At 46.5% G+C, this 23,870-nt stretch overlaps 1 protein-coding gene across 2 annotated transcripts in view; it reads right to left on the bottom strand.

The window, feature by feature from the left end:
* Positions 1-23,870, bottom strand: part of Dnah8 (dynein axonemal heavy chain 8) — a 225,873-nt gene that overhangs the window by 158,666 nt on the left and 43,337 nt on the right. Inside the window, exons 15-28 of one of the 2 annotated variants that reach the window (XM_057794553.1) lie at positions 20,462-20,542; positions 19,981-20,097; positions 18,480-18,599; positions 16,845-16,980; positions 13,524-13,636; positions 12,972-13,078; positions 10,677-10,683; positions 10,123-10,191; positions 8,755-8,950; positions 6,931-7,127; positions 5,596-5,722; positions 3,806-4,041; positions 1,778-1,882; positions 468-581 (exon numbers count right to left, since the gene is read on the bottom strand). In XM_057794553.1, coding sequence (XP_057650536.1) covers positions 468-581; positions 1,778-1,882; positions 3,806-4,041; positions 5,596-5,722; positions 6,931-7,127; positions 8,755-8,950; positions 10,123-10,191; positions 10,677-10,683; positions 12,972-13,078; positions 13,524-13,636; positions 16,845-16,980; positions 18,480-18,599; positions 19,981-20,097; positions 20,462-20,542 — 1,725 coding nt within the window. Of the gene's footprint in view, positions 1-467; positions 582-1,777; positions 1,883-3,805; positions 4,042-5,595; positions 5,723-6,930; positions 7,128-8,754; positions 8,951-10,122; positions 10,196-10,676; positions 10,684-12,971; positions 13,079-13,523; positions 13,637-16,844; positions 16,981-18,479; positions 18,600-19,980; positions 20,098-20,461; positions 20,543-23,870 lie in introns of both variants that reach the window. The other variant, XM_057794552.1, reaches the window with a different exon arrangement.

Genomic DNA, 23,870 nt, shown 5'->3' on the forward strand with positions numbered 1-23,870 from the left:
GAGACCAGAAGAGGGCATCAGATCCCTTGTAGCTGGATTATGGGCATTGTGAGCTGCCCAGCATGGGTGCTTGTATCCAGACTCCACTCCTCACGTCTGAGCAGCAAGCACTCTTAATAACGTGGGTGCTGGGATCTAACTCCATCCTCTGCAAGAGCAGCGAGCATAACTGCTGAGCCATCTCTCCAGCCCTCTATCAGAAATTCTGTGAGAACTCTTTCCCTAGGAACAGACAACCTGGCCCTCCACTCCTTCCTCACCCTTCTAGATCGCTGCTTATTTCAACAGTCCACTCTGCTTGCTTTTTCTGTAACACATGCTCAGAGGGATAGCCACTCCCTTTAGGGGTAGTGCTAAATATTGGGTCATTAACATGCGATCTGCCTGCTTCTGAGATGCGTTCCTTTTAATTCCACAGAAACCCACATTGCAGACACTGTAACACGCAGTGTCCACTTTTAATTTACCGTCTCATAGGCTTCTGTGAAGTTGTTAACGTCCTCACGAAAAACTTCCACCGACTCAAGCAGGTTGCTTTTAAACTTGGGTTGCACTTGAACAAGTTCATCTTGCACGGAAACCTATAATCAAAAAAAAAAAAAATAGTCGGCACGAAGGTCTGAGTGATGTATTAAAAATAAAAACTGTAATTCCTCTCTAGCGAGTCCATGTGCCATAGATGGTGGGGATAAAGACGTTTCTGCTCACTTGTTACGACATCCACGAACACCCCAGACTCACTTGCAGGGCACCCAGCTCTCTCTGCTTTGTGACTTAAGAGGACTGCTACACCAGAGATAAAAATTAACCCAAAATGCATCCATGGCCCAATTGTAAAGACTAAAATTATAAAATAAGAAAAAATAGATGTGATTCTACGTAACTGGATTGTCCAATGATTTTCTATGTATGATATGAAAGCAAGAACAACAAAAGAAAAAACAGAATTGATTAGGCTTTAATTAAAATTTAAAAAAAAAACAACACTTCAAAAGATGCCACCAAGAAGGTGAAGTGAGTGGAGCTGGGGATACAGCTCAGCGATAGGACTCCACCGAGCACAGGTGAAGGCCTGAGTGTGATTGTTCCCGGCATCACCAATCAACCAACCAATCAATAAAATAAAAAGACTGTCCACAAAAGAAGGAAGAAAATAGTTACAAGTCATATATGAGATAAGGAACCCAGAATAAATTAAAAACTCATAAAACCTAGCAATAAGAAAATTCAATTTAGAAATAAAAAGAGCAAGCAGCAGCTTTCTATGTACATATCTCTGGTGATATACAAATGGCCAATACAACGGTCACGGGGATGGATGCTTAATGTCATTACCAATTGAAAAAAAGGAGTGCCTGGGGTGCTGTGCATAAACCCTGAAAATGAAGCTCAGCTAAAGACTCCTCACAGACGCCCACAGAGCCCTGGATTCCATCTGCATTAAATATTCAGACAAGATAAATCCACGGGCGTGGAAAGCGCTCCCGGGCCGGAGTGAGGCAGAGAACGAGAATGCCTGCTAACAGGCACAGGGTTTCTTTGGGGGATAATGAATATGTTCTAGAAAGAAGTCATGAAGGTTTTTATATAATTTTGTGTCTATACTAAAAAATTAAAAAAACCCAAACCTGCTGAATCGCCTATTTCAAAATGGCCAGTCTTCTAGCTAGCAGTTATATATCAATAAAATTATTATAAGTGATAGTTTTTAAAAGTTCAAAAGTGTTTTCCTGGAAGCCATAACTTCACAGAGAGACAAAATGAAGTGTTCGCTTACAGCTTTGCTCTGCAGCTTGTTGAATGAGTATCTCAAGGTATCAACGCCCTCGGACTCCTCTTTGGTGACTTCAACTTCAAATCTGTTTAAAATGCCGTAGGCTTCCTGCAAGGCAGAGGCAGAGTTCAGAAACATCTCAGAGGAAGAACATGCCAGAAGCTTTGGCTACATTCTAAAAACACTGCATCTTCATGGAGGACAGGGATTTCCACTAGCATGGTTTCCAAAATCAGCGCTGTGGAGATGATTTTCGGGTCTCACCAGCATCCACAGTGCTGACTGACTCGGAATCGCAGGCTCGGAAACAATCACTTCACTGTTGCCTAGGCCATTCCGGTGGAGATGGAGGCAGAACAATGAGAACCTCGATCTTAGACAATATCCTCAGAGCTTTTTCCTGCCCTTCTCCTCTTTGGTCTTGGGGCGATGCCTGAGGGACCGTGTCCCATACATATAGACGGGGTTAACTCTATAGGAGTGGAGCTCAATGGCCTGTGGGACAGTGTCCCATACATATAGATGGGGTTAACTCTATAGGAATGGAGAGCAATGGTCTGAGGGACAGTGTCCCATACATATAGACGGGGTTAACTCTATAGGAGTGGAGCTCAATGGCCTGTGGGACAGTGTCCCAGAAATATAGACGGGGTTAACTCTATAGGAATGGAGAACAATGGTCTGAGGGACAGTGTCCCATACACATAGACGGGGTTAACTCTATAGGAGTGGAGCTCAATGGCCTGTGTGACCACTCAGGAGAGCGGAGACCAGAATGGGTCACGGGATGGATTAGCAGTTGGATTTACCAAAGAACGTTGGCTGAAGTAGCTAAGTGTATGACAATTTATTAAATAGTGAGGGACAGGTGGCCATCAGCATCCCAAATTCCCAAACACTAAAATCTTTAAGGTAGCAAAACTGTGAACCATTAGTTACCAAAGAGAATAAAACTCTGTTCAAGCCAGGAGCTCAGAAAGCATACAGTAGCAGCCAGCACTGGGTACTTGGGTGGTGTAAGTGAGACATGGCTGCCCCAGGCTCAGGTATTAAAATACCTGGTCCCCAGCTGGCGTCACTCTTTAGGGAAGTTTAGAACACAGAGTCTTGCCGGAGGAAGCATGTCCCCTGGGGAGGGATCTGAGAGTGTCAAGCTTTTCCCCTCCTTCCAGTTTGCTCTCCCTGCTTTGTGCTTGTGTTTGAAGATGGGAGCTCTCAGCCGGTGGCTCCTGCCACCATGCCTGCTGCTCGCCGCCATGCTTCCCCGCCATGATGGATTCTTAGAGCCGTAACTAACACGGGCACCACAGGGAGGCAGTGTGAGGACCAGTTCCCCACACACTGTAAGCTACATGGGAGCATGCCTTCTGAATGGGAAACCAGAGTGGTCCCCTCCATCACTAAAGCCAAAACGAGTTTATGTTCTAAACACCATTAGCTATAAAATACGCGTGACAGCGGAAACCATGACATCCCCAACAAGCTCTAGGACCAAGTAATAAATGGGTACACCTGGAAGCCATTAAGCTTGTCTTACGCCACGGAGAATTTACAGTCTGGTAATTCACCACTGCTGTAATGGGAAAAGAATATAATGCTTTTCCTGACATTCTCTTTTGTTCATCTAAGCTCCGGCAGGTGAGTACCGAGTCTACACGGGCTCTCATGGTTCTCCCGCCGATGGCACGTGTATGCGTGTAAGCAAGACCGACAACTGGATCTATGAAGCTAAAGCTATTTGGATAACTCACCTAACAAAGCAGAATTAATACGAGAGGGTGCAGTCGATACCTTCCCATAACATGTTGGTGTCTCTATCAAACACTGAACATTGTCTAACCCAATAAAGCATGCTAATATTCCTCTGTAAGTGGTTGGTGTTAAAGTCGTTAGAATTCCCCCAAAGATATCAATACCAGAAAAGACGATTCCATCTACCAGATGAAGAAATGTATTACAGAATCACTCTTTTAAAGCTTGCTTCTATTTTTAAAAGGCATTTCGAGAAAGCAAGATATAACCGTTTCTTACTTCAATGGGCCCCAAAGTCATGTCCATTTGAATTTCATTGTCCCGAATGCAAGACAGAGCTTCCATGGCGAATCTGACATCGTCCAAGTCGCGGATGGGCCTGGACAACTTTTTCAAGTACTCGTTGATAAATGTTATCATGTCTGACATCTTCTTTTTATATTCTTCGTTCAGATAGCGACAGAGCAGCATCTTCCAGGCCTTGGCCTCTATTGACAAGGCTAGCTTCATTGGCTCTGGTGAGGACAGGATAGATGTAAACAGAGCTCTGAAACGGCCTGCTGTGTGTGCTGTGCATTTCCGCACCTCAGCCATCCTGCTCCCTTCAGTATTCACTGACCACAGGTGGCTGCTGGTCACCTGAAGCGTGCCTAGCCTGCTAGCGTGTTGGAAAGTTACTAGATTTCAAAGAGCACTCCTATGAATCTGGCTGCGGGAAAAGGATGTGACAGTCTGTGCAGGAGTCTCTAAATGATGGTACTGCTGGGAAGCCATGCACTGCTCTGAACACCCTACACACTACCATCAGGCCCCGCTTATTCCCTCTGGTTCCCTCTAGGGAAGCCCCTTTCAGGGGAATGAAATCCGCTGTTTCTCCCAGCAAACCGTGGCCCTAGCTCTCCTTCTCTTCTACTCCAGTCTCACCCACGTGGTTAGAATATCTAGACGACATGACTCTGCCCTGACTGACCATCCCAGCTAACACAGACCTATAAGAACCGATCTGAAGAGTCCTTTTGTTGGGATGGGGTGGAGGGGGGGTTGACAGTCGTCTGGAAGAAGACAGGAGGAGCAGAGAGGAAGTGCAGCCTCGGCCTCCTACACTGTCCCCTGGCCCTAGTCCATTCTGAAGGTCCAGCACATTGTGGATTTTGTGGTTTACATTTTTCATTTTCGTTTTTTAAAAATTTCTTATTTTAAATTATGCCTATGTGTATGGGGACAGGGGTCATGTGCACATGAGAGTCGTTCCCACAAAGGCCAGAAGAGAGCATTGGACCCTGTGGATTTGGAGTTACAGACAGTCGTGGGCCACCTGACATGGGTCCTTGGGAACCAAACTTGGGTCCCCAGCAAGACTAATATATCCCCTTAACCAGAGAGCCATCTCTCCAACCCCATAGCTTTATATTTTAACATAAATTGGGTGTGGTGGCTTATGTTTGTTATCCCAACATTCAGGAGATAGAAGCAAGAAAACTAGGAGTTCAGGGTCATCTATATATTCAGATAAGACTCTGTCTTAGAAAAAAACAAAAGAAAAGGGGGGGGGGAGAATATGAGTGGCCTAGAACTACTTGGCATTTACTATACCAAAGCTGCTTGCTGAGTCAAACACCATTTCATGGGTCATAGCCTGATGTCCCTTCCATCCAAAGCAAAATATCTTTGCCTTGCAAAAATAAGATACTACTTTGTATAACTCTTAGACTCCAGTCTGGCCACACCCCCTTGCAGCAGCCCTCCCCTCTTACAGATGCTACCAGATTTCCAGGTGCCTACAGAGGTGAGTTTGTGTCAAAGCAGCTACCGACGGCCATGCATCCTGTTCCCCACCCTTTCCCTACCTCCTGCCTTGGAATCAGAGAGCCTGGCTGGGGCCTGTGTTATGAAACCTCCCCTATCCTCAGAGAGCTAAAGATAGGGGGCCGTTGGCCCTGATTCCCTCCTCCCAGACCCTACCATGCTGTTGTCTGTCTGTTAATAACTCCTTACTCCCAACAATCCGTCTCAGTGTCCCCTTGAACCCGCACTCGTGCGTGACCTGCCAGTAACACTATTGGCCTTACCCGTGTGCAGTTCAAGGGCTCCCACAACGATAATGGGCTTCAGCTCGTCAATCTCCTGTTCAAACGTGGCGTAGTGGAGAATTTCCGATCTGATTTCAGTCAGGGACGGGTTGTTGGCTAAAAACTCCTGTCGGGTAAGGCAACAGTTACAGCTTCCTTCAGTCCTGGGGGTCTAACACACACACACCTTTAACAGTTAGGATGGAGAACTGCACTTTCTCTATAGCGGGATTCCCTACAGGGAGATGGAACCCTAAGACTCTCTGCAAGGAAGCAGTGTTCATCTGAGCCAACGGAACGGGTTCAGTGGATTCACACCCAAAGGCACACCTGAGCACAGCAGGGAGCCGCACTATACACCCTTCCTTAGTTCCATTATAGTTCAGCTCTCTGCTCCCTGACATGGCAACACACATCCTGACTGGGTGGTCCAAGACACAGGGCCATCCAGTCATGCATGTGCACATGGATACTGCCTATGCCACATTGCCTTCCCCTCGTCCTGGGAGGGTCCTAACAGCGGCAGGCACACTTGTCCACTTGCCCATGCTGTGAGCCAATGGCTATCCTGGTAGGCCCTAGGATACAGGTCGGCCTGAAGGAGTGAGGACACTGGGACTGGCGAGTCTGGGTTCAGTAGCCTCGCTGTGTCTCTACCGCGCATGGCTATCCTCTGTGTACGACCTGGGCTAGGCTGTGACACATCCTCACAGCTGGGCTGGTGGACTGCTGGCCTTCCCTCACAGAAGGAGAGGGCAGGAAGGGTCACAGAACCCTCACCAAGTATCCAGCTACTCTTCCCACCCAACCGGATGCAAGTCTGCCCGAACTGCCCATGACGTTGAGGACACACGTGTCTCTTGGGACACAGAGAACATGTTGGAAAGGCAAAAGAAAGGTGGCTTCATGTGCATAGCCCATGAGGAAGGGATCACCCGTGCTGGTACGGCCTCTCACGGTGCAGCTATTGTAGGGTTGCTCCATGAGGACATAAACTCATTTGTTCCCCAAGGGGAACTCTGGAGCGAAATGCACTTTGTCATTGGGACTTTATGAGGGAGTAGGTATATGGCTCTAGTCCTGCCAGAGCCTCGCTGCTGTCAACTGCCTCAGGGCATCACTGAGACAAGAGCTAGATGCTTGGAGTTCCTGTTGGGTTCTTGCCCTGTGTTCAGAGTCCTCTCATTATCCCCAATAGCTTCATTCCACCCCTACTCCATCTACACACACACACACACATACACACACACACATACACACACACACACATACAAACACACCCCTCAAGGGTCAAAGATGAACAAACACAAACACCCACAATCAGTAGAAACACACCTTGACTTTCACATCCCGGTCCTCGGTCCACAGAGTCTTGTACTTCTGAAAGTCCTGCAGGGCCTCATTGGCCGCCTTCCGGAGAGAATTCACGGAGGAAGACAGGAGGAGGACCAGCTTGGAGATATCTTTGTGTTCAGCCACCCCAGGATAAAAGTTCTTCAGTTTCCTAGCAGGGATGGTTTCTTCAAACGACCCTGAAAGCAGATGTTTCAATGTAGATAGATCTATGTTTAGCTTGAAGATACTATCAACTGCAATATGGACGGGGGTCTTCTAAAAAAAATGTGTGTGTGTGTGTGTTGTTTGGTTACATATATAATTTATTTACTTGGAAGTCAAGATGACAACATCAAAGGTCAGTTCTCTCTTTCCACTAAGTAGTCCCCAAGAATAGAGATCAGGCTGTCAAACATGGTAGCAAGCACTTTTACCCACTGAGCCATCTCACCAGTCCCAAATACTTTTATTTTTTGGGTGTGTGTGTGTGTGTCTTCTCAGGTACACCATACCATGGAGGTCAGCGGTCGACTTGTGGGAGTCAATTCTCTCCTTCCACCATGTGAACTCTGGAGCTTGACCGTGGACTGTCAGGCTGGGCAGCAAGCACCTCTACTTGCTGAGCCATCTCACTGCTCCCTACCCTACCCTGGCTTTCTTTCTGAGACAGGGTTTCATACTAGCCCAGGCTGGTCTTGAACTTGCTGCATAGCTGATGAGGTCCTTGACTTCTGACCCTCTTATAGCTACTTCCCTCATGAGTGCTGAAATGATGGGTGTGTGCCACCAGGACTGGCTATTGGCTTTTGATTGGCCCATGCAGCACTTTGAAAAAAAGAAAAGCCGACTTCGACAAGTAAAAAGCATGAGCCTTCCTGTGAAATTACAGGCTCCCAGTTTCTCCCTTGCAACGGCATACCGTGGGATTAAGGGCCCGTGTTCCTGCACAACTGCTCCGTGGACTAGAACTATGGTGTTTACCGAGTTGCCTGTGATTCCATTTGCTCTGTTACTGAATTAGATTTATGCAAAATAAAACACAAGGTGCTGGGCTAACTTGATCGGCTAGCTGACTGGTGCTGTGGCATGCCTCGGTAGCTCAGCGTTCCGTATGACTGAGAACTTAGCTGCATAGAAGACCACAGCTGAGGCTCGAGAGACGGCGTAGCAGTTTAGAGCAAGCTGGGTTCTGTTCCTAGCATCCACGTGGTGGCTTGCAACTCTTTAAAACTCCAGTCCCAGGGAACTCTGCCCTTTTCTGATCTCAGTGGTTACCAGGCACATGCAGGGTGCACAGATATAAAAACATTAAGAGCACATCTGCTTATTCCTTCATGTTTCAAGACATTTGTTAGCAGTTTGGGGCTAACACCCATCGTGCAGCGGTGAAAGGCCCAAAATGTTATGAGAGAACCCAGGCTGCTGAAAGGGGAGTCAGTGCTGAGGTTCCTTCCACAATTACTACAGAACAGGGATGAAACTACAAACCTTTGTTCACCTGGGGCCAAAGCTAGAAAGAAATGATTGCGTGTGTGTGTGTGTGTGTGATATCAATCATACATATATTACAATCATAATTTATATATACACACACATATATATATATATGCACACACATATATGTGGGGACTGGAGATGGCTCAGTGATTAAGAGCAATTGCTGCTCTTGCAGAGGTCCCAAGTTCAGTTCTCAGCATGCACATCAGGCGGTGACCATCTGTAGCTCCAGCTCCAGGGCATCCAGTGCCCTCTTGTGGTCTCTGTGAGCATCTGCACTCACAGGCACACACATGTTGGGTTACCGGGGTGTTTTGGTTTCCGTACTCTCTTCCTTCTTCAGCAATTTCCCTGTGCTTGGGTGGTTTTGGTCAGTGGCGGTGCGAGAGGTGCTGTTGGGAATGGACTTGATTTTTCTGACCTGCTGCTGGCCCCAGTGTGCCACTCCTCGGCTGACCTCCAGGGTAAACTGGATCATGCGGTTGATGGCTTGCTGAATGTCATCCAGGCTAGGAACCATCACCTGGAGGGGGAGGGGGGGAGCAGCCCATGCAGCCCATGTGCAATCCTCCCAACCCACCCTAGTCTAGCCATCCAACTCCCATGTGCAGTCAGAGCCTACGGCCGGCTGCTTTTTGCTAAGGGTTGTGCCAGGAGGTGCTGCCGACAGCCGGTGCCCTAGAGATCTCCCAGTTTTACCCACCGCCGCTGGCCACAAGGTCAAGGAGTCCACACCAGTGGACTACAACCACAGAACGAGCTGGAGCACCGCGACTCCGTCTGAGTCTTTGAAATGTGTCAACTACAAAGCTCTCCTCTAGGTGGTCAGACTGCGGGGTATGGTGTCAGGAGGGTCACAGGCTGTTCCTGATGGCACCAAGTCTACCGTGTGGCTTGGAGTCCCAGGCAGCAGGCGCAGCTGAGCTGCCACTGGGAACCGCAGGGGTGTCACGATACTATGTATGCAGGTTCCTCTCCCTCCGCCCTACGACACTCAGGTGCCTCGTGACACTGGGTTTGGGACAGGGACTGTGGCGGCTATGGTGCTTTTATTTTATGTCTAAAGAAAACAGTAGGGCGATTCCTGTTTGCTAATCGATGGCAGACTAGACTTCACGCGTACACCAGCTTGGAACACACCATGAGCACTTAGAAGTAGGGTGTATGCATGCATGTGTGGGTTACTAGGGATCAAACCCAGTGCCCCTCTATACACGAAGCAAATGTTCTACCCCTCAGCTACATCTCGGCTCAAAGGTTTTAATAATAGATATAAGCGGTGACATTTTTCTATTTTAATTTTTATTCAAGACTACTTACAGGCTCAGGGACTAAGAAAGTGTACCTCTTTCATAGGCCCCAAGCTCAGTTCCCAGAACCCATGCTGGGTGGCTCACACCACCTTCAGGTCCAGCTTCAGAGGAGCTGACACCCCTTCCTGGCCCCCATGGGCTGCACTCATGTGTACACATACACACGCACAAATAAAATAAAAGTTAATGTAGATTAAAATAAAAACACACCGAACTAAGGTCTTACTCTAAGTGTCCAGTTCTCATACAGAATTATATTTTAATTTTATTTATTTACTTACTTTTGCAATGCTGGGGACCCCCAAGCCTCACACTCTAAACACTCACCTACTACTGTGTTTTTAAAATACATTACCAAAATATCACCAAAAATAAGACTTACCACATTAGGAATTGCAAGATGCACTTCGGTTTTTATAAAGGATATGATATCCTCTGACCGTTTCCGCCCCTGGCTGCAATGAACAGACAGTGAACGTTAGCCTGGATTTCTGTTTCTAACTCTGTATGTTTCCATCCTAAAAATAAAAACCATCTTTAATCCTAGAAAGGCAAATGCCACTACCCACTCCCAGACCTAAGTTCAGGGAACATCAAGAAGAGGGGGCAGAAAGAATGTAAGGACTGGGGGGTGGGGAATGCTGGGAAATGCTTTGTCCTGGATGTGAGGTGACCACGGCACATTAACTCTCCACACCTGTGGCTGCCTGCGCCAGACCTGCATAAGATCAAGCCGGCCACGGCAGTCAGCATCCCATAGTTAGCACTGACAAGACTCGCAGGATATGCGGGGCGGTGGTGGCGCACGCTTTTAATCCCAGCACTTGGGAGGCAGAGGCAGGCGGATCTCTGTGAGTTCAAGGCCAGCCTGGTCTACAGAGTGAGTTCCAGGACAGCCAGAGCTACACAAAGAAACTCTGTCTTGAAAAACAAAACATAAAGACTCACGGGGTAACCAACAAACAAAAGAGAATATGAAGGCAGGAAGGGGGAGTGTTGGAAGTCCTGGGGAGGGTGGGACATTGTTTACATGTATGAAATTGTGATGAAATCAATAAAAGGGTACTGTACTTTTTTTTTTTGTTTGTTTTTTTTTTTTTTTTTTTTTTTTTTTTTTGGTTTTTGTTTTTCGAGACAGGGTTTCTCTGTGGTTTTGGAGCCTGTCCTGGAACTAGCTCTTGTAGACCAGGCTGGTCTCGAACTCACAGAGATCCACCTGCCTCTGCCTCCCAAGTGCTGGGATTAAAGGCGTGTGCCACCACCGCCCGGCAGGGTACTGTACTTTTAAAATGCCAAATTATACCAAAAGAATGCTATTTATCATAGAACCATAAACTGCACAGAATTAAAAAAAAAGCATCAATTTGATATTCTCAGAAGTAGAATATTAATCACACATACATCTCCTAGGGATTGAGTGTTGCTTCCTCTCAGTGATGACTAATCACACAATGTCACTAAATGGCATGCTTCTGAGGGACTAGGACAGGCTGACTCCCAGGTAGGAGGAGGGGCCATGGCTAGACAATAAAGGTGGTGAATTTCCAAGACGGCCGGAGTCTTCCTCACCCTCCTGACTTGAGACAAAAGCGTGGCAGCTTGGAACAAAGGCCTCGTAGGCTTTTGCCTCCCACCAGCAGGCCAGTTGCTGACGGACTGGCCCAACAAGGCCCAGGCTGGATGGGACAGTCACACTACAGTTCTGGGCCCAGCTGTCTTCAAACTGACCGGCCCTCAAGTAGGGGAGGAAAAGCCTTCAAAGGTTTTTAACCCCTAGCCCTCCGGAGAAGACCGGTTCTGTCACTTCCCGAGTCCCCTCGGCTTTACGGAGGACATTTTCTCTGTGTCTGTGTGTGTCTGAGTCTCCTCACCCTCAATAACCCTCCCTTCAACTGTTGAGTCTGGCTGCTGCTGCTTGTACCAGTGGAGGCTGGCAGCTGCAGAGCTGGACAATTGCAGGTGTTCTGTAACAGAGCCCACCCTCAGAAAAGGGGCAGTCCCAAGCCAAAAGCTATTCATAGGCTAAGGTTTGATATCCTGAATAAAAGGATGGTGAATTTGGAACAGGGACAAGTCCTGGCCTGTAGGGAGAAAGGACAGGAAACTTTACAATCAGGGGGCTTTAAAAACTATCGTCTTGGGCCAAATCAGCACGCCAGCCCATTTTTGTATTTTCACTATGCTGGTGCTCCTTTCCACAGAACGGTTTATTAACAACTGTTTTGTTTCCACTTGTCTCTTGAATTTGTTATTACCTTGTTTCCCAGTCAAAGCCTTCCAGAAACTGCTTTTTAAACAATGTCACTCGTGGACAGACAGACACACGGGCCCACAGACAGAGTGAGAATTAGTCTGACAAGCGGCCTCGGCCTCGACAGCCATTGCTCTTCTAGACAAGATTATTTGAAAAATGCCCACTTCCCATTCTCTTTCTCCTTCTGAATGCAAGAAATGCTGTCACTGGGACAAAACACCCGTCTGTGTAGGGGCACCAGAGGGGAGTGGGGACCGAAAGGAAGATAAAGACACAAAGAGAAAGCCCCAAAGCACACAGAGAGCTCCTTCTAACCATTCAGAGGGCACTAACTCAGTCTTCCTGTGAGACCCAGGAAAACAGGAGGGGTCAGGATACAAAGGGCGCAACCTGAGAGCCAGGAAAAGCTCCCCACATACGAGAGAGCTGCTCAGCCAAAAGGCATCAGAGAAGCACATCACCATCTCCATCCTGTTCCAGAAACCAGAGCCTCAAGAGGGAGCCACACAGCCTGCTCCCCACGGTTTCCCAGCCTCAGGCTGGGAAACGGCCCCCACCCCCAGAGACCTCTCAGAAGAAACACCTGCCCACCGCCAGCTACCCCACACCCACCCACCCTCCTCCACTCCCCCACCCTTCCATCCTTCTGCCATACGGGTCTTGATTTCTCCTCCAAGCCCCTAACATGCTGTCTTTGGTGCTGGAGCCTGAACTGCTCAGATCACCCTCCATGCTGCTGTCTGTTTGCCCATGGCGTTAATAAAAATATATGTATGTTATGTATGTAATATATGTATGTATATATGTTAATAATAATATATGTATATATACTATCAGTTGTTTATTTAGAAAAAGCTACATAGTTTGGATACTAAAGACCCTTTATCAAAAATAAACCAACAGATAAATAATAAAAGATACTATTGAATTACACTGTTACAGGCAGTTTATCAGACATATAAACATTTTCAACTTGCCTTCCAACAAATATTCTCCGTTTCATTGTGTCCAAAGATAAGCGCGTTGCTTTTTGTAGACTGTCCAGTAATTGATGAGAGAAGAACGCATAGACCTCCTTACATTCCTGTAATAAGAAATCATGTTACATTTAATCCCAGAAATGAACTCCTAATGTCCCCAAAGTAACGGCTCAATATTGAAAGTGACACGTGAGGAAAAATAAGCCGTGCAATTTCAGTAACACCGGAGGAATAAATTCAAGCCTACATTGCTTGCCTGGATTTCTTTAGACAAACGCATAACATGTATTTGTTAATGCATAAAGAAAGAGTGCTTGCAGAAACAGCCTAGCAAGCCACGTGAGGGCAGACCCAAAAGCAGAATTGCAAAGAAAGAAAGTGTGTTTGAAAAATCCAGGCTTGCTCAATATTCGATAATGCATATGGAAACTTGAGTGTGAGGTTTCTCAATGCCTGGTGTGGGGGATGAGCAGAGGAGATACACAAGTCTCTCTCCTCTCCACCTACAATCTCACTGAGTCACTAACACACAAACCCCACAATAAATACCTTTTTAAATTCATCTTCTTTGTCATTGGTGTCAACTTCCTTTGCCTCAGGCTCATAGTCAAGGCTATCGCCCTCTTCTGTCTCACTTCCAAAAACAACATGCTTCCTTTGCTCTGGACATAGAAGACAAAAAAAAAGTAACACTTGAATGTCTAGAGTTGCACTTATCCTATGTGACCAAGCCTGGATTATTTGGAAGCGCTTTTCTTTGTTTTTTTTTCTTCATTTTTATTTTATGTGTATAGGTGGTTTGCCTGTGGGATTGTACATGCACTATATGTGTGCAGTACCTGCAGATGCCAGAAGGGGGTGCTGAAACCCTGGAACTGGATTAACAGACCATTGTGAGCTGCAATGTGGATCCTGGGAACAGGACCTGGGTTCTCTGTAAGAGCAGCCAGTGCTCTTAACTGCCCAAGAAGCTCCTTTTTTAAAAAAATAAATTTCATTTTTAAAAAAAGTTCTCAGAAAAAAAATGTTATTTAAGGTTTCTTTTATATTCCTTCTACTAGGAATTCAATTTAAAATAGCCATCTCAAAAGACACATTATTCAACTAAAAATATATTCCATCAATATACTCCATCTTTGCATTTAGAATTCAGAGGGGGAAAAAACAACAAAACAAAACAGTGGGGAGGACCCGAATCTGGTTTATGCATCCACATAAAAAGCTGAGAATGGCCGGGCGGTGGTGGCGCACGCCTTTAATCCCAGCACTCGGGAGGCAGAGGCAGGTGGATCTCTGGGAGTTCGAGGCCAGCCTGGTCTACAAGAGCTAGTTCCGGGACGGGCACCAAAGCTACAGAGAAAAGAGAAACCCTGTCTCGAAAAACCAAAAAAAAAAAAAAAAAAAAAGCTGAGAATGGTGATATGCTTGCAAGCCCAATACTGAAGAGATACTGAAAGGGGGATACCTGGGGTTTACTGGCCAGCTCACCTGGCCATATCGATGAATTCTGGGCCACTAAGAGATGCTACCAAAAATAAAAATTAAAATTAAAAAAATTTTAAAAGATGTTTAAATCCCAGGTATGGGCTGGTGAGGTGGCTCAGTGGGCACAGGTGCTTGTTGGCTGCATGATGACCTGAGTTCTGTTCCTGGAGTCCACCCAGCAGGGACAGAAAACAGACTGTCACACGTTACCCTCTGTCCCCCACACAAAATATATGTAATTTTAGAAAATTTAAACCAGGTAGACAGCATCCTGGGGAGAGTCATCAGAGATTGACCATTGACCTCCACATGGGCCCAGCACACACGCACATGCGCGCGCGCGCGCACATGCACACACACACGCGCACACGAGTAAGGAAGAATGTAAGACAGTTAGCTGCACAAAGATCTACCTAAGTCACTCATTGACACCTGAATATTCTAACGGAATGAGCTCACGTTTGGGTGCTTTGGACACTTCCGACATGAACTAGCTAAGTGGGAAGCTAAGGGGAAACCACCCACGCTGTGTGAGCGCTCCATAGATCAGGGCTTCTGGGCTAGCATGTGGACACTCTTGGCCCACAATCCTTTGCTACTAGGGCCATTCTGGAAGATGTTTCCAGCATCTCGGCCTAGAAGCCAGTAGCATCCACCAGCACTGTGTACCGATCAAAAGATGTCTCCAGGTATTGCTCTCGAGCGGTCTCACCCCTTATAGAGAACACCAGGGAACTCGTTACAAAGACAAACTCATGGGCCTGGTGCATCCAATCAGTGGCTGGCTCTCTGTCTGGAGGCCCTTCCCTCTGTCCCTCCTTTCTCATAATACTACTTCAATGGGATCTCTGACCGGAATGTTTCCATCTCACTGAAAAAATGCCTGCTCCCCTTGAGGTGCCTTGGCACTTAGCTAACACAGCTGACCTCTGACCTCCACTAGGCAGAGCCCTTTGGCATTGCATTGGCAGCACACCTCGAGTCTGGTCAGAGGCCTAGAAACCAGCCTTGTACTGTAGCCCTGAGCAGAGGATGCTGGGAAGAGCAGGCGCTTGGGCAATCAGGGCTTCTGAATGACAAGGACAAAACCTTCTGAGACTAAAGAGCCAAACCACCAACTACAAATTTCTGCCCAGTCAGTTCTTACATAGAGCTCAAAAAAAACAAAAAATTGTTTTTACTAAACCAATCTTCCATCGCAAATTTGTCCAATGACAGGGCAATCTCAGCAAACCTAAAACCATGTTCTTAAACCGCAATCCAGAAGCAGAACATGCAGAATCCCCGTAGGGAAGTTAAAATCACACAGCCCTCATAAAAAAAGGTTCAGATTCCACAGCTTGTGACTTAGGCTTACGAACAGAGAATTACCGGAATCATTGGGGCCTTGGGTTCTTTCAGCAAAATTAGAAATTCTAAAACATTTGTATAACAGGAAACACACACAAAAAAATTATTTGGTAAGATGAGGAAATCTCTCATCCCCAGTCAGACAACCTCAGCACCCTAAGACAGAGTTGGAAGTTTCAGACAGACAGCTCAGGGCTGAGAGAGGGTTTGGCCCTCAGGAGAATCCGCTGCTCTTCCAGAGGACCTGAGTTCAGTTCCCATGACAGGCAGCTCACCATCACCTATAACTCAAGCTCCGGGGATCCGATGCCACCACATACATGACATACACGCACCAAGACACATGTATGTAAATAAAAAATAAAGAAACCTTTAAAAACAAAAGGACGTGAAGCTCCTCAGGCCGTCGTCCTTGAATCAAGGGTGGGAGGGATACACTGTGGCGTGGTATTTGCTGCCACTACTCTGACCTAAGAGAGCATTTAGTTCTGCCCTGAACCCCTGAGACATTCCTAAGTGGGAACACACAGCTGATTCTGCAGAAAGGGCTGGGGTAGGTAGGGATATCTTAAAACACAGTCTTGTCAAATTAGAATTTTCAGAGTCAAGAAAACTAGAGATTTTGCTTTTAGGTGTTTAAAAAAAAGTAAAACGAGTCAAATGGTCAAAGTGATATTAGAATATACAGAGAGAGAGAGAGAGAGAGAGAGAGAGAGAGAGAGAGAGAGAGAGAGAGAGAGAGAGAGAGAGAGAAATAACTACGTAGCAGGACTGAGTGGTCTCTCTATAGGAAGGCTGGTTTGTAGACCTGGCTAATGGCTGGCATCCTAAAACTAGGATTTCAAGGACCCCACTCTTCCCTAAGTGCTACCAGGAGCTCGTGGGGTCTAAGCTGTTTGTGCCAACAGTGTGGATTATCCCGAACATTTGGTCTCCCTGAGGGAAGCTGAAGCCTTGCTCTCTCCCTAGCAGGAGGTACCCATGGGGGAATCTATCCACAGCTCTTGGGATGCAAACATTTCCCAGTGGAATTACCTGGCACAGGCTTAGCTTGTTTCCCGGTATATTTAACTTCGTAGATTTGCTCAAATATTGATATAAGCTCTTTCACAGCTTCCTCCACGTGCCTGCTCTTGTGGTTTAGAATATCAGCCCATTCTTTTGTGTATGTCTATTAAACAGACAAATCACCATTAATGTTCAGACACCTTAAAGACACCACGGAGTTATTATGACTTTAATCTCTAGAGCTATGATTAATTCCACCTGAAAGTCACTAGAGGGACTCAGTGGTAGGGTACCTGCCTAGCATGGTCCTGGGGTCTATCCCCAGAACTGCAAGAAGAGATAGACAGGTATGGTCTTATGAGATAGATATGGTCTTATTGCTGCAATAAAAACACTGACCCAAACCAACCTGGGGGCGTGTATTGGTTTACATTTCCTACCACGATCCATCACTGAGGGAGTCAGGGCAGGAACTGGAGGCAGGAATTGAAGCTAAGATCAGGAGAGGCTGCTTGTTGGCTTGTTTCCCATGGTTTGTTCAGCTTGCTTTCTTATAGAACCCAGGGCTTCACCCACAGGGTGCTGTGTCCTTCCACATCAATTATTAATCAAGAAAATGCCCCATAGGCATGCACATAGGCTAATCTGATGGAGGCAATTACTCAGTTAAGATTCCCTCTTTCCAGATATAGCTAACCTTGTGACAAGTTAACCAGCACAATTTACCCCTTGCCAGCTTTGACACACAACCACACCATTAGTAAACCATAACCTTTTCTTTCTTGTTTGTTCCCAAGGTATCACGTCATCACAATATAAAACCCAGTTCAGCTTTTAAAAGTCCCACACTCTTTTTAAAATTCCAACAACTTTTTAGATCTTGTGCTGGGATGACTGGATGCCACTCCCACTGAAGGAAAGCAGCATGATCAGACACAGTGGCAATATGGTTGGATATGATGGCCAGATATGGAAGCCGGGAAGGAGCCAGGCCACAGTGTGAAGCTAAGCTTAAAGGCCTGACCTAAGAAACAGGTGGGGTACAGGAAAAGAAGTGATCCAAGAAATTCTGGCAAAGCCTAGCTTGGCTTTAAGACCAAACGGACTTGGGAAATGGAGTGTGGTAAGGGGAGACGTCCCAGGTTCCTTAGTGGCTTAACAGAAAACATGTGTAACCAAACCATAAGAAAAACGGCAGCTAGTCATGGCAGCCCAGGTCCTTAATCCCAGGTGCTCAAGAGGCAGGTGAATCTCTGTAAGTTCAAGGCCAGCCTTGTCTAAACAGGGAGTTCCAGGCCAGCCAGAGCTACATAGTAAGATGCAGTCAGAAGACAGGGAAGAGGAGGGGAGGGGAGGCATGAAGGAAAGTAGATGGATGATTGAGAGGGAGGAGCCATGGAACACTGACAAGGTCCCAAGAGCTCCAAGGCCGTCAGTTTAAAGTCATAGCTAGGTATGGCCCTGGACTGAGCAGCTAGAGTCACATTAAGTCTTTGATACTTAGGCTATTTCCCACAAAAACTAGGAGGAAGAAGAAGGAAGGGGAAGAGGAAAAAGAGGAAGGAGGAAGAAAAGAAAAAACGACTTAGGCGTGCACACATTTAGACTGTGAATTTATACGTCAGGCCAGTGAGTCAACACTTTGCTACAATGAATGCGTACCTCGTTGAGGGTCAGCATATCTTCCACTCTGGTAGCCCCACTGTCCGACAAGGAGATCAGCAACGTCTTGGCTATCTCCTTCAGAACTGTGTCAATATGCATTTCACAGAGGTCATTGACCTACCCGCAAGAAGACATGCAAAAAATAAAAAATAAGAAACAGCTCTCTTTCCCTCTAGCGTAAACCTTGTTACCCAAAATGCACTGTAGGTATAAATCCATTTACAGAACTCAATCTAGACATTTGCAGCCTGGGTCAAGCATAATTTGGTGAGAAACATGTTCAGGAAAATGTGTGCAAAGAAACCGTGACCTGGGTCTACAGCGGCGTGGGCCAGAGTACCGCTAGTAGGCCTGACCCCCTTGTTCCCCATCTTGCACAAATGCCCCCGCTTTCCACATAAAGACACCAAGGCTCAGAGAAGGGCAGTAAACAGAAGATCACGCAGCTAATAAAGAACAGAGGATCTTGGCCATGTGTGGCTGGCTCCAAAGCCTCTGAGTTTGCGACACCATGATACCACACAGAGGTGGGCATGTTTTATGCAGCATACACCTGAGAAATCAACAGGCCATCACCCGTTAGACCACTGTGTCATTTGGCCAATGTCAGACACATGTAAATGTTAAACTGTAGGCAGGACACTCCACCATCTTCCTATGTTCGTGTGTGTGTGTGTATGTTTGTGTGTGCACACACGTGTCTGTGTGTCTGCAAAAAGGTCAGGTTGATGTCAGGTGTCTTCCTCCATTGCACACCACTTTGATTACTGAAGCAAGATCTCTCTGAGTGTGCCTTTGCCAAACTGGCTACTCTAGCCAGCCAGCTTGTCCTGAGGGCTCCATCTCTGCCACCCAAGTGCTGGAAGTGGAGGTGGGCCACCACACTCGCTCGCCTTCTTATGTGGGAACTGGGGATTTGAACTCAAGGTCCTCATGTTTGCACAGCAAGCATTTTATCCCTCCCTGAGCCATCGCTCCGGCTTTCAAGCATCCTAGCTTAAACTACAGTGTGCAGGTGAAGCTTCACTTCGGCCTGTTGAGGGCAAGGGAAACTCAGGGATAAACACAAGATAACCAGGAGGAAAATGACTCAAATAGTAAAGCAGAAAACATAACTCTTTCATTTATCTAATGGATGTTCTTTTGGAAAAAAAAGAAAAACACTCATACCCTTTCCTAGGATGTACTGCATTTTCAGTTACATGTATGTGTTTCTGCATGGGAATCTGCATGCAAATGCAGGAGGCCAAAGAGGTCAGAGGTGGCAGGTTTCTGTGAAGATGAAGTTTCAGGTGGTTGTGAGCAGCCAGGCACAGGTCCTGGGGACTGACCTCACGCAGGTCCACTGCAGAGTGGGACTCACTCTTAACCATTGAGCCACCTCTCCAGCCCAAACCATACCTCCGGGTTTGATTTAAAAAGGGGCCCCCAGGTGTGATTAAACCAATGCTTATATCTCGAGTGTTAGCTTGTGTCTCTGGAAGACGACTGTTTTTACCTTCTTTAGAAGCTGGTTGAACATATCCAAGACAGACTCCACCTCCTGGAAGAAGCTCTCCAGCATCAGCGATGACCACGTTAGGATGGTGAGACCCTGCCTCAGCACAGATTCCACCTAGGAAGAGCAAAAAGGTTCCGTCTCCCATCGCTCAGGGGCATCTCTTCCAGGGGAGCCTCTTTTGCTACTTGGAAATACTGGGTGATGTACTTCCTTAATTAAATTCCCCCACCATTACACCTAATAGAGATGCCTTTTGCTTTCAATCATCTTCGGAGGTCTGGGAAGCAGCCATAAATCCCCACAGAGCACTCACAACTCACAGTTACTCGTTTCCCAAAGGTAACAAAACCTAGACAAGAAATCATCCCATGGGTAGAGACGGATGGAGAGAGGGAGGGAAGGAGAGAGAGAGAGAGAGAGAGAGAGAGAGAGAGAGAGAGAGAGAGAGAAATCAATATGAGCCGCCGGCGTCACCAACCTTTTTCATTTTCGGGGTCATGAGATTGACAAACACAGAAGGCACTTCCTGGCATAAATCGTCGTAATATTGCAGGAGGCCCTGTACAAAGGCAAAGCAGCAGAGCTTACTTTAATTCATAGTGAGACAATGACCACATTTTGGCTCACACCAGAAAGGCTTCGTTGCACCTGAGTTTTCCCCACCTGACCATACTCTCACAAGCTGTCAATCACAAGTCCATTTCCTCTCAACTCAGATGTGCTCATGTCACTCCACAGATTCTCCTTTTTCCACATCCGCTGCTTCTCTCTCTTCATTTTGTGAAACTGGATAATCATCGTTTTGTGGTATCTGTTATTACACATTTTTATCTTTTTGTCCTTTGTTTTTTTTAAAATATTTATTTATTTATTATGTATACAATATTCTGTCTGTGTGTATGCCTGCAGGCCAGAAGAGGGCACCATTACAGATGGTTGTGAGCCACCATGTGGTTGCTGGGAATTGAACTCAGGACCTTTGGAAGAGCAGGCAATGCTCTTAACCTCTGAGCCATCTCTCCAGCCCCCTTTTTGTCCTTTTTATTATTATTTGTTTGTTTAAGACAGGGTCTCAAGTAGCCTAGGCTGGCCTTGAACTCCTGATCCTCCTGTTTCCACTCCCAGGTGCTGGACTACAAGCATGCTCCCAGCCACAGCTCCTAATCTTTTGACCCATTAAAACATATTCATGCTACTAGGGCAGGAGACACGGCTTGTAGTTAAACAAGCTTGCTACTCAAGCTAAGGACCAGAGTTCGCATTCTAGTGCCCAAGTGGGTTGGCTCACAAATACCTGCAACACCAGGTCCAAGGGTTCCAACGCCCACTCCTGGCCTCTTTGGACACCCATGTTCACAAGTGGCATACACAACACACACACACAGACACACACACACAGACACACACACAGACACAGGCAAACACACACACACACCCCTTTTAAAAACTCTCACTTCTAAAATCATAGTTGATTCTTAATATTTTCCTTTTTTAAAGATTTAATTTTGACTTTATATGTATAGGCGTTTTTTGCTTGCATTACGACAGTATGCCATGTGCATGCAGTGCCCAGAGAGGCCAGAAGAGGGTGCTGGGTCCCAGGACTGGATACAGATGGTTGCTGCTGCTGCTGCAAGAGCATCAAGTGCTCTTAACTGCAGAGTCATCGCTCCAGCCCCTGCTGCTTAAAACTAAATAAATCCAGCAGAGCCACACAACCAGAACAGCCGAGCCGTTACAGTTCTAGAGACCCACGGTGACCAGTTTGGGCAGGTCTGTAACTTACTGCAGGGTGTGGTGGGCGATGTGGAATGAAGCTGCTTGACTGGTTTTTTAGCAACTTCAGTTTTAATGAATGGTTTCAGAGTTCTTGATTCCCTTAAGCCGGGACACTCAGCAAGCAACTTCGGCTTTCATGATGTCACCCAAACTTGATGTCAAGCGCACCATCACCACGATGCCAATGTCCCTCTGGGGTGGAGGGTTCTATAACAATTAGATCCTGGTTTGCTAAGATCAGAAACTCTTTGAAGAAGAGTTATAAATCTCGGTGGCACTGGATTAAGACATAGATTTCTCAAACAGGACAATGAAAATACGAGAAACAAACTTTAAAAGTAGATTACTGAACATCATCAAGATGTAAAATGCTTTTATTTCAAAGTGCATCGGTGGCCAGGCATGGTGGCGCACACCCTTGATCCCAGCACTTGAGAGTCAGAGGGTTTCTGTGAGTTCAAGACCAGCCTGCTCTATATAGGGACTTTTAGATAAACCAGAGCTGTATACTGAGACCTCATCTATAAAGAAAAAAAAATCATTTGCAAAAGGAAACAACCCGCAAAATTCGAGGGAAAAAAACAAATCTAATATCTGATAACACGCTAGTATTTACAAAGACCCATTATCACTCAAATATTAAAAAGACAAACAACCCAATTTTAAAATGAGCCAAGGGTCTGAACAGGCAACACAACTTTATGACAGAACTCTATACCTCCAAAACCTACAGACAGTTAATAAGCTCATGAAAAGATGCAGAGCATCCCTAGTCACCAGGGAAACTTGAATCCAAGCCACACGGAAATACCAAGCCAGAATGCCACAGATGCAAAGCACAGGCGCTTACAAGTAACATCAAGGATGTAGCAAACCCAGACTCGCCCTCACTCATTGGAAGAGAGGTAAAGTGATGGTGTCACTATGTCACTTCTGAGAAGAGCCTCCTTCTTCCAGAGGTTTCATGTGGGCTTAACAAATTAATGAAACCTAGTGACATCACTTGTGTAGACAGAAGTCTGAGAGTAAAAGATGTTCCTACGTCAAACACTGTGTGCAAATATTCACGAAACAGAAACAGATCCAATGCCCATCTGTTGAGTAGCAATCTTTCCCAAAATTAAATCCTTTCATTTTGGAGGGAAGTGTGTTAAGAACAGGTGGTTAGAATGAGGTGAAATATTCCACCCTGCAGGGAAGCTTGTTCAGCACAGGAAGCAAACAACTCAAAGGCTTCAGGAACTCCCTGAAACTGGCCAGATTCACTAGGTCCTTTCCTCTCCAGGCACACATAAACTACAAGGACGGCTGATAGGCTCAGACAACACAGATCACCTGAAAGAGTCAGAGACTCATCAAACTGCCCAGAAGCCTCTCAGACCCGCCCAACCATCTGAAAGAACCAGAGACTAATTGAACTGCCTGAAAAATACAGACTAGATTGTAGCACGAATTCTAGCTGGTATTAATAATAAAAGCTCAGATTCCAGATATAGGGGTTAATGCTGAAGATCAGAGAAGCACAAAGGCCACTAGAGAGTTCTTACCTCTACCAATGCTCAGACCAAAGGGCGATCCTTTCTCTATGAAACCTCAGACTGCATCCTTAGACTGCATCCTCAGACTACATCTGAGCTCCTGTCTCCTCCCGCCTTATATTCCTCTTTCCTCCCAGCCATATCACCTCCCTAGAGCTAGGATTAAAGGCTGTGATCCCAAGTGCTGGGATCAAAGATGTGAGCTCTGTTTCTCTTTGAGACTGGATCAATCTAGTGGAGCCCAGGGTGGCCTTAAACTCACAGAGTCCTCTGCCTCTGCCTCCTGTGTGCTGGGATTAAAGGTGTGTGCCACCACTGCCTGGCCTCTATGGCTAACTAGTGGCTTAGCTCTGCACTCTGATCTTCAGGAAAGCTTTATTTGTTAGAGCACCAACAAAAATCACTACACCAGACAAGCTGCCTGGAAGAGACTGAGACCAACAGAGCTACTCAGAAAAGACTCTCCAACCTGTTGATCTGCCTGCGAGGTGTGCAATGTACCCCGGGTTTCCGGCTGTCACGATCTGTCACCCATGCTGGGGTGGGCTTTGGTGATGCAGCTGTAATTGA

This window comes from Chionomys nivalis, chromosome 19, assembly GCF_950005125.1.
Source record: "Chionomys nivalis chromosome 19, mChiNiv1.1, whole genome shotgun sequence".
Classification (NCBI taxonomy): Eukaryota; Metazoa; Chordata; class Mammalia; order Rodentia; family Cricetidae; genus Chionomys; species Chionomys nivalis.